The following is a 13,871-nucleotide window of genomic DNA, read 5'->3' on the forward strand; positions in this document are numbered from 1 at the left end:
TATTCTTATTACTTCATTAATAATTACAGTTCTATTCAGAGACGACACATTCCATGTCTAGAACCTGTTTCAGGGCTTAGTTTTTCCCTAAACGTTGTTCATTACCATTCTTTGTCAGCCTCAATGCTAACAAGGATTCGTGATTCTTAAAGTCATATTTTTAATAACCAATTCATGAACCTCACATGTCAATGATATGTTGCTGACCTTGCAAGCTACAAACCAGGGCAAGGAGCTATCATTATCACATGCCTCAGATGGAATCAGCAAGTAATCTTGACTCTCTGACTATTTTAATTGGAAGGATTTTTTGCATTTTTCCAACCTTGTTGACATCTTTGTCTCTGCCCCTGAGTCAGAGAATGGATCTTGCCCAAGGCAAGCACTGAGTAAATGGGCAGGGAAAACTGCTACTATCGGTAGCTGGAAATTCCAGAATACTTTTGCAAACAACTGCATGGACTGGATTTTAGAGGTGAGGGGTATTTTGCAAAACAAAATGGGTGCCCTTCCCATCACCATCTTTTGCACCCCCAACCCATCTTCCATATTATAGCAGGTGGGAATCGTGTTATGCAGGTCTGTCCATCCTTGTGTCAGCAGAAACCTTTTTGTGGCCAATTAAGGACAATTTTGAGAAATGGCCATTTGTGGTGTTGGGGTCTGATAATGGTGTCCCTAACTCCACACCACAAAGTCCACATTCAGTTCCCACCTGCCCCAGAGATGTGTCATAACATGTCCGATCAGGGTGATTAAAAACAAAATGAAAGCAAAGTGGCCACTGAAGGACTTCATTCAGCTTCTGCTACTACTTTACATGCAGCAGTCGATGGTGGAGGCAAGAAGCTTTCATTGGGCATTTTTAGGAAAGAATAGGTCAGGAACCTCCTTTTAGGGGCCTTCCTGTGTCCAAAGGAGGCAACCACCTGCACCCCAAGATCAACCGCCTACTTTAACCCTGATCCCCCTCTCCCACCCTGGCCTCTCCAACTTGCCCCACCCCTGCTGGGCCTGTCCAAAATACTGAATATAGGTCTGAGCCTGGGCCCTATGACTCTTTACCCTTAGGGATCAGAAATGGACACTGGCCAATCTTGATGGGGATGCAGCTTTCCAGAGCAGAACAGCCTTCCCCATTTGGAGTCAGAGGGCAGTCCCTCTCTGAATTAGCTAAGGTGCAATGTTGCTAAGGGGCAACTGGATTCTGAGTCAGCAACTGACAGCCATCGGGAGGCCTAAGATGTACCTCTCCCCACTGTAGTCCAGCTAGGTGTCTCGTGCATATCAGTGACATGAGCAGCAAAGCCACAAAAATGGTAGAAACATAAGTGGTCAGAATTGTGTTTTTATCCAATCCTTTTGTTTGTGATAAGGATGAGAGGAGTAGAGCAGGGAGATTAGATAATCCCACAATTATTCCAGTCACAGTTAATGAAATGTTCCCAGTCAATGTCATCGAAGTATACACAAAGTATTAATTGGCTTCTTCTTGAGGTTTTAATCACAGTGAGACAAGCTATAACACTCAATTTGACTGTTGGATTGTTCTTGTAGTCTGTTCTATCTCCATATTATTGACACTTCAATTGAGAACTGGAGACGGCAAGATGGCTCAGTAGTTAGCACTGCTGCCTCACAGTACTAGGGACCTGGGTTTGATTCCAGCCTTCGGCGACTGTCTATGTGGAGTTAGCACATTCTCCCAATCTGCATGGACTTAGCAATGTCTGTGCTAAGTTGCACAGTGTCCAAGGATGTGCAGGTCCGGTAGATTAGCCATGGGAAATGCAAGGTTATAGGGGGTTGGGCCTGGGTGAGATGCTCTTCAGAGTGTCGGTGAGGATTCAATGGGCCAAATGACCTGCTTTCACACTGTAGGGATTCGATGGTGCTTCTTTCAAATTCAGTTTTCACTCCATGAGCATAATTCATTAAGAAATTCCTTGAAGAGTTACTGAATAAGCAACTTCTGAAAAAGTGACTGAATCCACTTACTCCATCCGTTTTATATTCACTCAAATTATTCTTGCAGAAAAGGTACAAGCAAATGAGCAACGCTACAATAAACTGAAAGAAAAACACAGTGATCTCGTCAACACCCATGCTGAGCTCCTCCGAAAGGTAAGAAAAGCCTTTCTGAGGGATGTGACTTGGTGCATAATCCATTATTAAAGACAGCAAAGCCGTGTCCGTGCTGGCTTTCAGCTGAACAAATTTCAACAGTAATTTGCCCTGTTACTTTTCATAGATTGGAAATGTCAGTCTGGCTCTCAGTAGAGAAAATTGAATTGAAGTATGTCTCTACTCTCCACTGTTTGCTGCACACAGTGTTCAGTTTCTGATGTATCAGCTGGAAAACCTGGAGATGGATAAAACTGTGGTTTAGAATTTAGTTTTGGGGTCAGTGACTGATGCATATGGCAACCAGCATAAACCCAATTGGTCGCTGTCAATGTTGGAATCAAAACCTGCTCAGTTACACAACTAGATTCCTTCCTTCTTAGGGCAGCTGATTGCAGTTTGGAATTTATTCATATAGAAATCATTTTAGGCAGAGTTTGAGGGCTTTTTTAGAAGGTGTTGCTTAATTAACTGCATCTATTAAAACCTGACCAGGTGCTGTTGTGAAAGGTGGAATGCTGGTTTGCCTGTCTAATGCAAGTATCTGCTTGTAGCATGGACTGCGTGGGATATAAGCTGTTGTTTGGTTGCAAGTAAATGATAGGAAAAGCCAAGTGCAACATTTACCTAGTTTTAAATGTCTCATATTATTGGTGTGACTGGACCCCAGTGTCCATGGGCTTATGACAGTGATCAGTGCTGGGTACCATATTGTCCATGACATATCAATGATGTAGAAGAAAATTGGGGGGGTGGTTTGATGAACAATATTGCAGATGATTTGATCATTCTCTGTGTGGTTGACAGTGGGGCCAAAGGTCTTAGGTTACGAGGATATTATCTGGGTTGGTCAGAAGGGTAGGTAAGTGATAGCTGGGACTTAACCTTAATATATGTGAGGTGATGAAGCATTTCAGCTACGAAGAGGGGCTGGATACGCTCAGCTTGTTTTCTTTAGAGCAGAGAAGGCTGAGCAGGGAGCCGATTAAGGCGTGTAAGATTATGAGTGGCATGGACACGGTGAATAGGAAGCAGCTGTTCCCCTTCGTTGGAAAGTCAGTAACAAGAGGCATACTTTTAACGTGAAAGGCAGGAGGTTTAGAGGGGATTTGAGGAAAACCATTTTTTAGCCAGAGGGTGTGGGAATCTAGAATACACCACCTCAAACGGGAGTTGAAGTGGGAAACTTCCCAATCTTTAAAAAGTACTTGGTAAACTGACACTTAAACTGTCTGAACATTCAAGACTATGGACCCAAGAGTTTGAAAGGGGGATTAGTGCAGATTCAGAGTGGTTTGTTGTTGGTGCAGACTGCATGGGCCAAAGGACCTTTTCCATTTTATGATTCTATGATTAACTTGTCCTTAACCCCATTGAAGAAGCCCTCTATTAAAGCCGGACTGTGTATAAGCACATAATGTGTTGTGACAAAGTTCTGCTTTTTTGTGTGCCTAGTGCCTGGCAACATAAAACACTGCATTCTACTGCTTATCAGATTTAGGCCCATTAATCTGCATGAATCATCAAAGTGATGTCAGCCATTCAGAGCAGGTTGTCAGCACTTATGCATTTGTGACTTTATGGATTTTAATCAGATGTTTGGTCTTTGATAATGGGGCACGTATATGGTGGTGTTTTTATATTTACTAGGTATGACTGAAGATTAATACAATGCTCTTACCACAGCTATTGCATCATGGAATATTTTCTAGTCATTTTCCTTTTCTGGAGATTGCCGGGATGAACCAGTTTCTAAATTGCCGTGACCTACGTGGATTCAGTGTTAGTTAATCCAGCAATGCACTGAATTCAGAAACTTCAGATTTTGAGTCAGTTGACCTGCCAATTTAATTATTTTCATTAATTTGGAGACCCCACTATTCTGTGATAATGTTGGATTTCAACATTTTATTGTATTTTATAAATTGCAAAAGAATCAAACTTGATGGTTTCCACAAGAGCATTTATCCATTACGAGCCACTTCATAACAATCAGAATGGAAGGTCCAGCTTATGTTTTCCTCCTTGCAGCCTGAGACTTGGAGATTGCTTCATCTTGCATTGGTGCATTAGCTGAGATTAGTCAACAAGTATAGATCAGATATTCAGCTTTCGCACCTTGACCCCTGTGACTCACTGATGCACATTACGACACATTTCTTGGAGTGTATTACAGTTCCTTAATTGTTGTGTGGTCAGAATCCTGTAACTCCCTTTGTAACAGCTTGGTGGGTGTACCCACCCTCTTTTATCCACAGCAGTTCATGAAGGCAGTTCACTACCACCTCTTAAAGGGCAATTAGGGATGGAAAATAAATATTGATCCAGCCAGTGACACCCATATCTGGAAGACTGATTAGGAAAAAAAAAGCTATTCACGGAAACATATATTGATTGCAAAGTGGGACAGAATCATACTGCCTCATCTTGGTAACCATGATGTAGAGGAGCTGGTGTTGGACTGGGGTGGATAAAGTTAAAATAAACCTATTGGACTATAACTTGGTGTTGTGTGATTTATAATTCATATTGGTAACTGATTCTGTGTTGTATTGGGGAAGGGGAAGAGTTGATAAGGTACAGGGTAAAGCTCTTTGTCATCATCAAGGATGATCATCATTCAAGGATGTGTCTCCTCAGGATCGCAGGTTTCTGCTATCTGTGTACCAGGCTGATTCTCAACTTGCTGATCCTTGAACAGAAGCTTGTGCTGAGCTCTTAAACTACTTGAATGTTATTTGTAAATGTTCAGAATTTGTACTGGGCTAGGTTGTTAAGACAATGTAACGTCAGCATCATAAGTGGGTTACTGCGCCATGATGGAAAAAAGATTTTGATTTGTTTGCTACATATAGAGTGCTGAGACAACGAAGCAACTGACGGTTACACAGCAGACCCGGGAAGAGGTGGCCCGTACAAAACAAGAGCTTGAATTTGCCATGGAGGAAGCTAAAAGGGAAGCAGAGATGAAGGTAAGGCTGAGCTGCTAAACCCTCAGTGTGGGCTTTGAGGTGCCTGAACCAGGTAACTGTATCACGTCTAATATGCTCCAGACTGAGGCCCAGAGTGCAGTATCAGTTCAGATCTCTGGAGGAAGGAAGCGAGTGTATTCTAACCAAATTGGCAGATGAAACAAAGATAGATGGAAAGGCAGGTTGCGAGAGGGATGCAAAACGTTTATAGAGAGCTATTGATAGGTTGAGTGAGTGGGCAAAAAGTTGGCAAATGGAGTATAATGTGTGAAAATGTTCATTTTGGAAGGGAGAACGAAAGAACAGTATTATTTAAGTTGAGAAAAATTGCAAAACGCTGCAACGCAAAGGTAGTTGAAGCTATTTGGATATGAAACATAGGAAGTTAGCACACAGATGCAGCAGATAATCAGGAAGATATATGGAATGTTGCCCCTTATTTCAAGGGGGTTGGATTATAAATGTAGGGAAGTCTCACTGCAGCTGTACAAGGTGCAGTTGAGACAGTATCTGGAGTACTGGACGTAGTTTTGGAACCTTTATTTAAGGAAATATATGATTTCATAGGAGGCAGTTAAGAGAAGGTTCACTAGGATGATTTCTGCTGTGGAGAGATTAACTTATGAGCAAAGGCTAAGCAGGTGGGGACTCTACTAACTGAAGTTCAAAAGAATGAGAGGTGACCTCATTGAAACATGTCAGAATTTTAATGGGTTTGACAGGGTAAATGCGGAGAGGATGTTTCCCCTTGTGGGAAAGTCTAGGATCAGAGGGCATAGTCTCAGAATAAAAGGGTACCAATTTAAGACTGGGATGAAGAGGAATTTCTTCTCTGAAGGTTATAACTCTTTGGAACTCTTTGGCACAGAGAGCTGTGGGAGAAGTATTCTTGTGTATACATAAGGCTGAGATAGATCTTTTTTTAATTTGTCGGTGAATCAAGGGTTATGGAGAAAATGCAGAAAAGTAAATATAAGGAGTTTTGGATCAGCCCTGATGCTTTTGAATGGCAGAGCAGGCTCGATGGGCCAAAAGGCCTATTTCTGTTCTTCTATCTTCTGGTCTGATGCACAATCGAAGAGTTGAGACTCATAGATTCATAGATTTGGGCTCAGTACCAGTGATGACTATATAAAGGGCTCATGCATTGGCCATATAAAGGGTTCATGTGTTTCCTTAGAACTAGTGAGTCCTTGTATATGGCTTGTAAGGTGAATGTAGTGAGATCCTGAAATCACACAGGGAACCTATGAGACGTCATGTGCCAACATAAGACCTCCACACCATCAGTACAATCTTATCGGATCAAGATTTGAGCCATAATCTAACTGATACATTTATTGACCTAATGTTAAGCAGATGAATAACTAACACTCAATACAAACAGCATTTCTCAGTAATTACAATCTTCACCAAAATCTTCAGTGCTAAAGCAATAAAATGCTTCTCCTCAGTGACTTTCAGTATAACATAGAACCTTGACAAACATTCATTCGTTTCTGCATTTTGAACAGTGACCATGCAAGTTAAGTCTCTCTGATGGTTTTAATGATTTCCCATCAATCAACCTAAGTTGCCCAATACGTACCTCTCATTTGAAATCTCCTAATCACATAGCTCTCTAGACAATAGATGCAGGAGTAGGCCATTCTGCCCTTCGAGCCTGCACCACCATTCATTATGATCATGGCTGATCATCCTCAATCAGTATCCTGTTCCTGCCTTATTTCCATAACTCTTGATTCCACTATCCTTGAGAGCTCTATCCAACTCTTTCTTAAATTAATCCAGAGACGGCCTCCACTGCCCTCTGGGGCAGAACATTCCACACAGCCACCACTCTCTGGGTGAAGGAGTTTCTCCTCATCTCTGTCCTAAATGGTCTACCCCTTATTTTTAAGCTGTGTCCTCTGGTTCGGGACTCGCCCATCAGCAGAAACATGTTTCCTGCCTCCAGAGTGTCCAATCCTTTAATAATCTTATACGCCTCAATCAGATCCCCTCTCAGTCTTCTAAGCTCAAGGGTATACAAGCCCAGTCGCTCCAATCTTTCAACATAAGATAGTCCCACCATTCCAGGAATTGACCTCGTGAACCTATGCTGCACTCCCTCAATAGCCAGAATGTCTTTCCTCAAATTTGGAGACCAGAACTGCACACAGTACTCCAGGTGTGGTCTCACCAGGGCCCTGTACAGCTGCAGAAGAACCTCTTTGCTTCTATACACAATCCCTCTTGTTATGAAGGCCAGCATGCTATTAGCCTTCTTCACTACCTGCTGTACCTGCATGCTTGCCTTCATTGACTGGTGTACAAGAACATCCAGATCTCTTTGTACTGCCCCTTTACCTAACTTGACTCCATTTAGGTAGTAATCTGCCTTCCTGTTCTTGCCACCAAAGTGGATAACCATACATTTATCCATATTAAACTCCATCTTCCATGCATCTGTCCACTCACTAACCTGTCCAGGTCACCCTGTAATCTCCTAACATTCTCCTCACATTTCACCCTGCCACCCAGCTTTGTATCATCAGCAAATTTGCTAATGTTACTATTAATACCATTTTCTATATCATTAATATATATTGTAAAAAGCTGCGGTCCCAGCACTGTTCCCTGCGATACCCCAATGGTCACTGCCTGCCATTCCGAAAGGAAGCTGTTTATCACTACTTTTTGTTTCCCATCAGCCAATCAATTTTCAATCCAAGTCAGTACTTTGCCCCCAACACCATGTGTCCTAATTTTGCTCACTAACTTCCTATGTGGGTCTCTATCAAAGGCTTTCTGAAAGTCCAGGTACACTACATCCACTGGATATCCCTTGTCCATCTTCAGAGTTACATCCTCAAAACATTCCAGAAGATTAGTCAAACATGATTTCCCCATCATAAATCCATGCTGACTCTGACCTATCCTGTTACTACTATCCAGATGTGTCGTAATTTCATCCTTTATAATTGACTCCAGCATCTTTCCCACCACTGAGGTCAGACTAACTGATCTATAATTTCCTGCTTTCTCTCTCGCTCCTTTATTAAAACGTGGTACAACATTAGCCACCCTCCAATCTGCAGGAACTGATCCTGAATCTATCGAACTCTGGAAAATAATCACCAACGCATCCACGATTTCTAGAGCCACCTCCTTCAGTACCCTGGGATGCAGACCATTAGGCCCTGGGGACTTATCAGCCTCAGACCTAACAGTCTCTCCAACACCATTTCCTGGCAAATATACTCTACTAAAAGGTTGCAAAGAATCACTGGCAGGCAATTAGGAAAACTCTTGTGGAATTTCATTCTTAATGATGAAATGATTTATCCAGAGAGGCCTTCAGTCCCTGACTAAAATCTATCTGGATTCGAGAACTGCACCTTTCAATCCTTTAATTCATTTAGGGAACAATATTTAAGGCTCTCTTCCGATCAATTTCTTTCTAACTTAATTATTTAATCAATAGCGATTCCTAAAAGCCTTCGTTCACACACTCAAGGACACTGAGTCAAATTATAAGCCTTCATTAATATCAAAAGAAGCTGGTCCTTCACTTACTCCTCTGTACCATACCATTGCACATTGGTGCACTTAACCTCCCCAGATTAGTCTCAGGGCAGCTGTGATTGATAACTTCATAAAAAAGCTGCATTGTAATGTTGTGTTTTGCATCGATAATTTTCCATTGTGTTTTCTGTTGATATTGATTCTGTTCTGTGTAAAGCTGTCCCATCAGAGTGACATTTTCTGACATCAGAGTGCAGGGAAACTCAGAATTAAGTAGCTACTGAATCCTTGTTGAAATGACTTTAAATGATGAAATGCAAATGAGGAAAATCCTATTATGTGGTGCATTACATAGCTTTGTTACATTTGCAGTTTTAAAAACTGGCTTTGCAGCAACCTGCCAGTGCAGTGTATTACAAAATGCTATAAAATCTCTCCCTGACAGTGTTGGTTCTTTACTATGTGATGATGCCATTTTGTAAATGGGGTAATTGTGGATATAATGTCATTATATTCATACAGTGGGGATAATCTATTTCTCTCTCAAGCCCTTTCTGGGTGCTGCTTGTTAATTTGCTCTTCCTTGACTCAAAACCACATGCTTGAGGTGTTTTTGGTATCAGATAGTGCCCTCTAGTGTCAAGATTCAGTTTAGCTGTCAAATAGCTTCCTGACCCAAGTTTCACTTGGCTATGAATGGATTGGCATTCAAATAATTCAATAAAACACTAAATCATTGCTTCTTTGCACAGTAAACTCTGTGCATAATAATAGCATAAACAAGTTACAGCAGTATTTGATTCTACTGGATTGGTCCCTAACCGTTTAAATATGATGTAAATGTATCTGCTGGTGTCTCTCAGTTGATTGTTCTTGATGTGATTGCATTGCATTAAGATTCTCAGTTACAGCTTGGTTATGTCAGTGGACACTTGTCAAATTTGTTCTGATACGATTGTCTGAAGTCCAACTCTTGTCATATTGCAGTTGTTTGCCAGTCTTCCTTGTCCTGGAACCTGGCTGGGTTACAATATCTGCATGATTTTCTCTGATATTCTCTGATATCACTACTTACAGCTAGAGGACCAGAACTTTGTAATGGAACAGCTGAAAAGGGAACTGGCTGCAAGTAAGGAGGAACTGTCTACCATCCAGGTCTCACTGCGGAACTCTGAACAGGTACAAGGTAGAAGGTGATAAGGTGCCCCAGTGGAAATGTTGCATTTTTTCCTTCTGTTTCCTTCCCCTCTTCCCCAGAGGGTGCTGACTCATGTTGAGGTACTTCATCCATGTTAACCATTATTTAATTGTGAGCCTGTACATTTGTGAGAGGAGAAAGATACAAAAGAGATCTAAGGGGCAACTTTTTCACACAGAGGGTGGTACGTGTATGGAACGAGCTGCCAGAGGAAGTGGTGGAGGCTGGTACAATTGCAATATTTAAGGGGCATTTGGATGGGTATAGGAATAGAAAGGGTTTGGAGGGATATGGGCCAGGTGCTGGCAGGTAGGACTAGATTGGGTTGGGATATCTGGTCGGCATGGACGGGTTGGACCGAAGGGTCTTTTCCGTGCTGTACATCTCTGACTATGATTCTATGTCTGTACATGCATGTTCTTCTATCAGCCACTGGATAGCAACATGGAGTGGTGAATGGGGTTGTTTATCACCCCTTTTTAGCTCAGGAGTATGAAGACTCATTACATTTCCTCTCACCACGACTCTCGATAAAATGTTCATAGAACAACAATCTGCCAGGTCTGCATTGCTGAGTTGCACGATGCAGGCTGGATTTTCATTTCCCAAGCGAATAAATTGATCTCCGGATGACTACTTTAAAAGGAACGCTTCCTCATTAATGTTTGTTGAGGAAGATTAAGGGACAAAGTTGGCACAAACGTAACTGTCCAACATTACTTCCAGAAGAAGTATCGTCAATATCATAAATATAGTTGGATAAAGCCAACTGTAAATGGCTATGGAGCCATGGGTATAATGGGCTGAATGGCCTCTTGAATCATTCTGTGTAAAGGATGGGGATGTGTTACAGGCTGAGAGTTCTGATTTTGTCATCTGTAGAAGAGATTGCTCCCTATCTGTGTTTAATTCTGTTGGAAGTGAAGATTTATTTTCATGACTGAAGTAGGTGATCTGATCTCGGAGTTCCATTTAGTGATGTTTTGTAGCACACATGATTTGGCACTTTGTTTGCAGGTCAGCTCAGAGATGAATTCTAGGCTGCAGGGCCTGGAGGCAGAGAAGGACAATCTGAGGAAAACAGTGGCTTCAAAGGAAGCAGAAGCGTATTCCCTGAGGAACATGATTCAGGAAAAAGAGACGACGATGCGCACTGAGAAAGATAAGAGCTTGAGGGAACTGGAAGAACTCCAGGACAAATTCACGGAGAAGGTCAGAATCCAGAGCAATTCCTATTTCAGCTTTTGATACCCATTTTCCAATTGTTATGTAAGCATCAGCTGTGGTTCAGTCGCACTCTTGTCTCCAGCTCAAATGATCATGGGTTTAGTGCTTACTCAGGGACTTGAAAGCACTAAATCCAGGCTGACACGTTGGGGCCGAACTGAAGGGGTGCTGTTTTGTCTGAGGAGCTGCTTTTTACATTTTCTGACATCTGGACCAACATTAATCCCTAAATTGGGGTCACTGAAAATAGCTAAATCAATCTCATACCTATTTGTGGAGCTTGCTGTGCATAACTTAACGGCTGTGTTTCCCTAGATTATATCGTCACTTCAAAACAGTCTTTGATTAGCTGTGAAACATTATAACATTTTCTCTTTGTTTATTACCTGAAGCTGTGTCCAAATTTTAGATTGTTTAATCATCAAGGACATGGCTAACAGTATAATACAGAAAGACCTGCAAATGCTGGGAATCTGTATCTAAACAGAATACTAATAAGTATCTGTGAAGAGATAAATTAATGTTTCGGATTTAGGCGTTTGAGAACTGGAAGGAATTACAGATAACAGTATTTCAAGCAAAACGTAGATGAAAAGGTGGGAAATATTTTCAGACAGGAGAGGAAACGGATTAATCTGTGAAATGGGAAGAAGTTGATGGTCAACTGCCTGAAGTAATGTTACTATGAAACAATAGCAGGCACGGTGGGAGTAACTTGATATGCACAGAGCCTGTGTTAACAGCTGAGATAGTGATGGATAAGAAAGGGAGGCCCAGAGCCTGTTTTCCCTAATTCCATTTATGCAGAAAACGTAACAGCTGCTCACTGCATGTTGGTTGATATTTTAGGCAAATCGAGAGCAGATGCTGCAGCAGAAGCTTCTGGATGAACAGTTCAATCTGGTCCAGGAAACTGTAAGAGAAGCTGAGAACATCATTCAAGACGCAGTGGCGAAACTAGACGATCCACTGCACATCAGATGCACCAGTTCACCAGGTCTGAACACTGCCATCAACTCTTAAACAGCATCCTCATGTGTCTTGTTATGTGGCACTTTGGCCATTGATGTACAAGGAATTTGTTAGCTTTGCAGGAAAAGAATATATATCCTAAGCAAACAAAACAATTATTCAAGAGAATGTTTCATTTTAAAGAGGCACTGTGCGAGTAGAAATTGTTCATTAAATACTTAGTTACAAATGCGTGACCTAATTACAGAACTTGTTTGAAAATGTCATTGGTTATGGCTCGTACAGTTTCCAAGCACATTTTGATATAGCCAATAAACCTTTGTAAAGTGTTCAATTTCTTTTTCCCTACTCTTCATGTAATTCTAAATTCCACTCTCTAACACAACTAGTTACTGAGTGATGTTTCATTGTATTCAAACAAGATTCTCTTGTTGTCATTCCTAGTCTCTTGAACTAATGTGGTTCTTTACAGCATGTCTGTATTACTGAGAATGTGACCCCACATTGCATCCCCTCCTCATATCCCTGTATGCAAACCGACTTTGCCAACCTGACTGGAAGGTTTCTTACAAGGAGTAAGACAGTTATAACAAAGGTTGACTTGCATTGTCCTATACAGTCTGTCACTCATTAAAATTAATCTCATGAAACTTTGATGAAGGCTTGGTGTTTGTTGGATGTCTTGGGTCATCTTGCACATATTGTAGTCAGTGGTAACTGTTCCCATATTATTCCAGCAGAGCTATATGACAGGACAGCAGTTACTCAGTCATTCCTTACCTCTGTTACCCCATAGTTGATGAGCTCTATACTCTTCCATACCAACACTGAACTCCACAGAACCAGTATACAGTTAGTCCTTCGAAAATGTGATGGTTGCGTTCTTGTGCAACCCCACGTTATAGAAAAATCGCACTTTAGAAACCGTGCTTAAATTGTTGGCGATGTAATCATATTACAGCTAATACACGTTTTAAAAACTTGCGCTGTAGAAACAGTGTCCCCAATTTGTCAATTGCATTACAGCAAATTTGCATTGACGATACGTGCATTATAGCAGAACAACCTGTAGTCCCTTTCCTTGTTCCTTCCACCTCATTAGTGACATTTTTGGAGCTAGCTTCATAGTATTAATTCCTTGGGAAAGGTCCAACACACATTCTGAAACTCCTCACAGAATCAACATGCCAACCACTTTATTTTATCATCTAAAGTGTCAGATACTAATTCAGTACTTCACACTGAAGTAGAAAGTCTACAGTGTAATTTACCATAGTCCACTCTGTTCTAACACGTCAGTTGCCAACACATAACAAGGCTACAGCCTCACCGTCACCTCCAATGTGTGAACAAATGAATTTTTTTATTCATTTGTGAGGTGTAAGCATTGCTGGCTGGCCTGCATTTATTGCCCGCCCCCAGTTTCCCTTGAGAAGCTGCCTTCTGGAACTGCTACAGTTGAGTTGACCAAAAAGGGAGGGAATTCTAGCATTTTGTCCCAGTGACAGTGAAGAGACAGTGAAGATGATGAACAACAGTAGACGATTTGGCCCTTGAAATCTGCTTCGCCATTCAATTGAATCATGTCTGATCTGTTTGTGCTTTGAATTTCCCATTCCTATCTGTTCCCCAGATTGCCTTGCTTATTCAATTATTTTGTCTACACCATCTTCTGAGGCAGAGGATTCTGAAGTGTGTCAGAACCAAAGCTTTCCTCATAGCTGTCCTAATTGGGTGACTTTTCACTTTAAAATGCCTCGTTCTGGACTGACGTACAGCATGAAATAGCCTTTCCACATCCACCTTGTCAAGTCCGTTCATGATCTTTTATAAACTTCAATCCAATCACCCCTCACTCTTCTAAATGCTAA

General features: G+C 41.5%; 1 protein-coding gene across 2 annotated transcripts in view; it reads left to right on the forward strand.

The window, feature by feature from the left end:
- hip1ra (huntingtin interacting protein 1 related a) overlaps positions 1–13,871 on the forward strand; it is a 141,042-nt gene that overhangs the window by 95,389 nt on the left and 31,782 nt on the right. For both annotated transcript variants that reach the window (XM_043715781.2, XM_043715782.2), the window contains 5 exons: positions 2,036–2,124; positions 4,980–5,096; positions 9,681–9,782; positions 10,819–11,013; positions 11,878–12,025. In XM_043715781.2, coding sequence (XP_043571716.2) covers positions 2,036–2,124; positions 4,980–5,096; positions 9,681–9,782; positions 10,819–11,013; positions 11,878–12,025 — 651 coding nt within the window. The remainder of the gene's footprint in view (positions 1–2,035; positions 2,125–4,979; positions 5,097–9,680; positions 9,783–10,818; positions 11,014–11,877; positions 12,026–13,871) is intronic.

Source organism: Chiloscyllium plagiosum, unplaced genomic scaffold (genome assembly GCF_037043375.1).
Source record: "Chiloscyllium plagiosum isolate Xiang-an unplaced genomic scaffold, Cpla_swu_hap1 HiC_scaffold_24, whole genome shotgun sequence".
NCBI lineage: Eukaryota > Metazoa > Chordata > Chondrichthyes > Orectolobiformes > Hemiscylliidae > Chiloscyllium > Chiloscyllium plagiosum.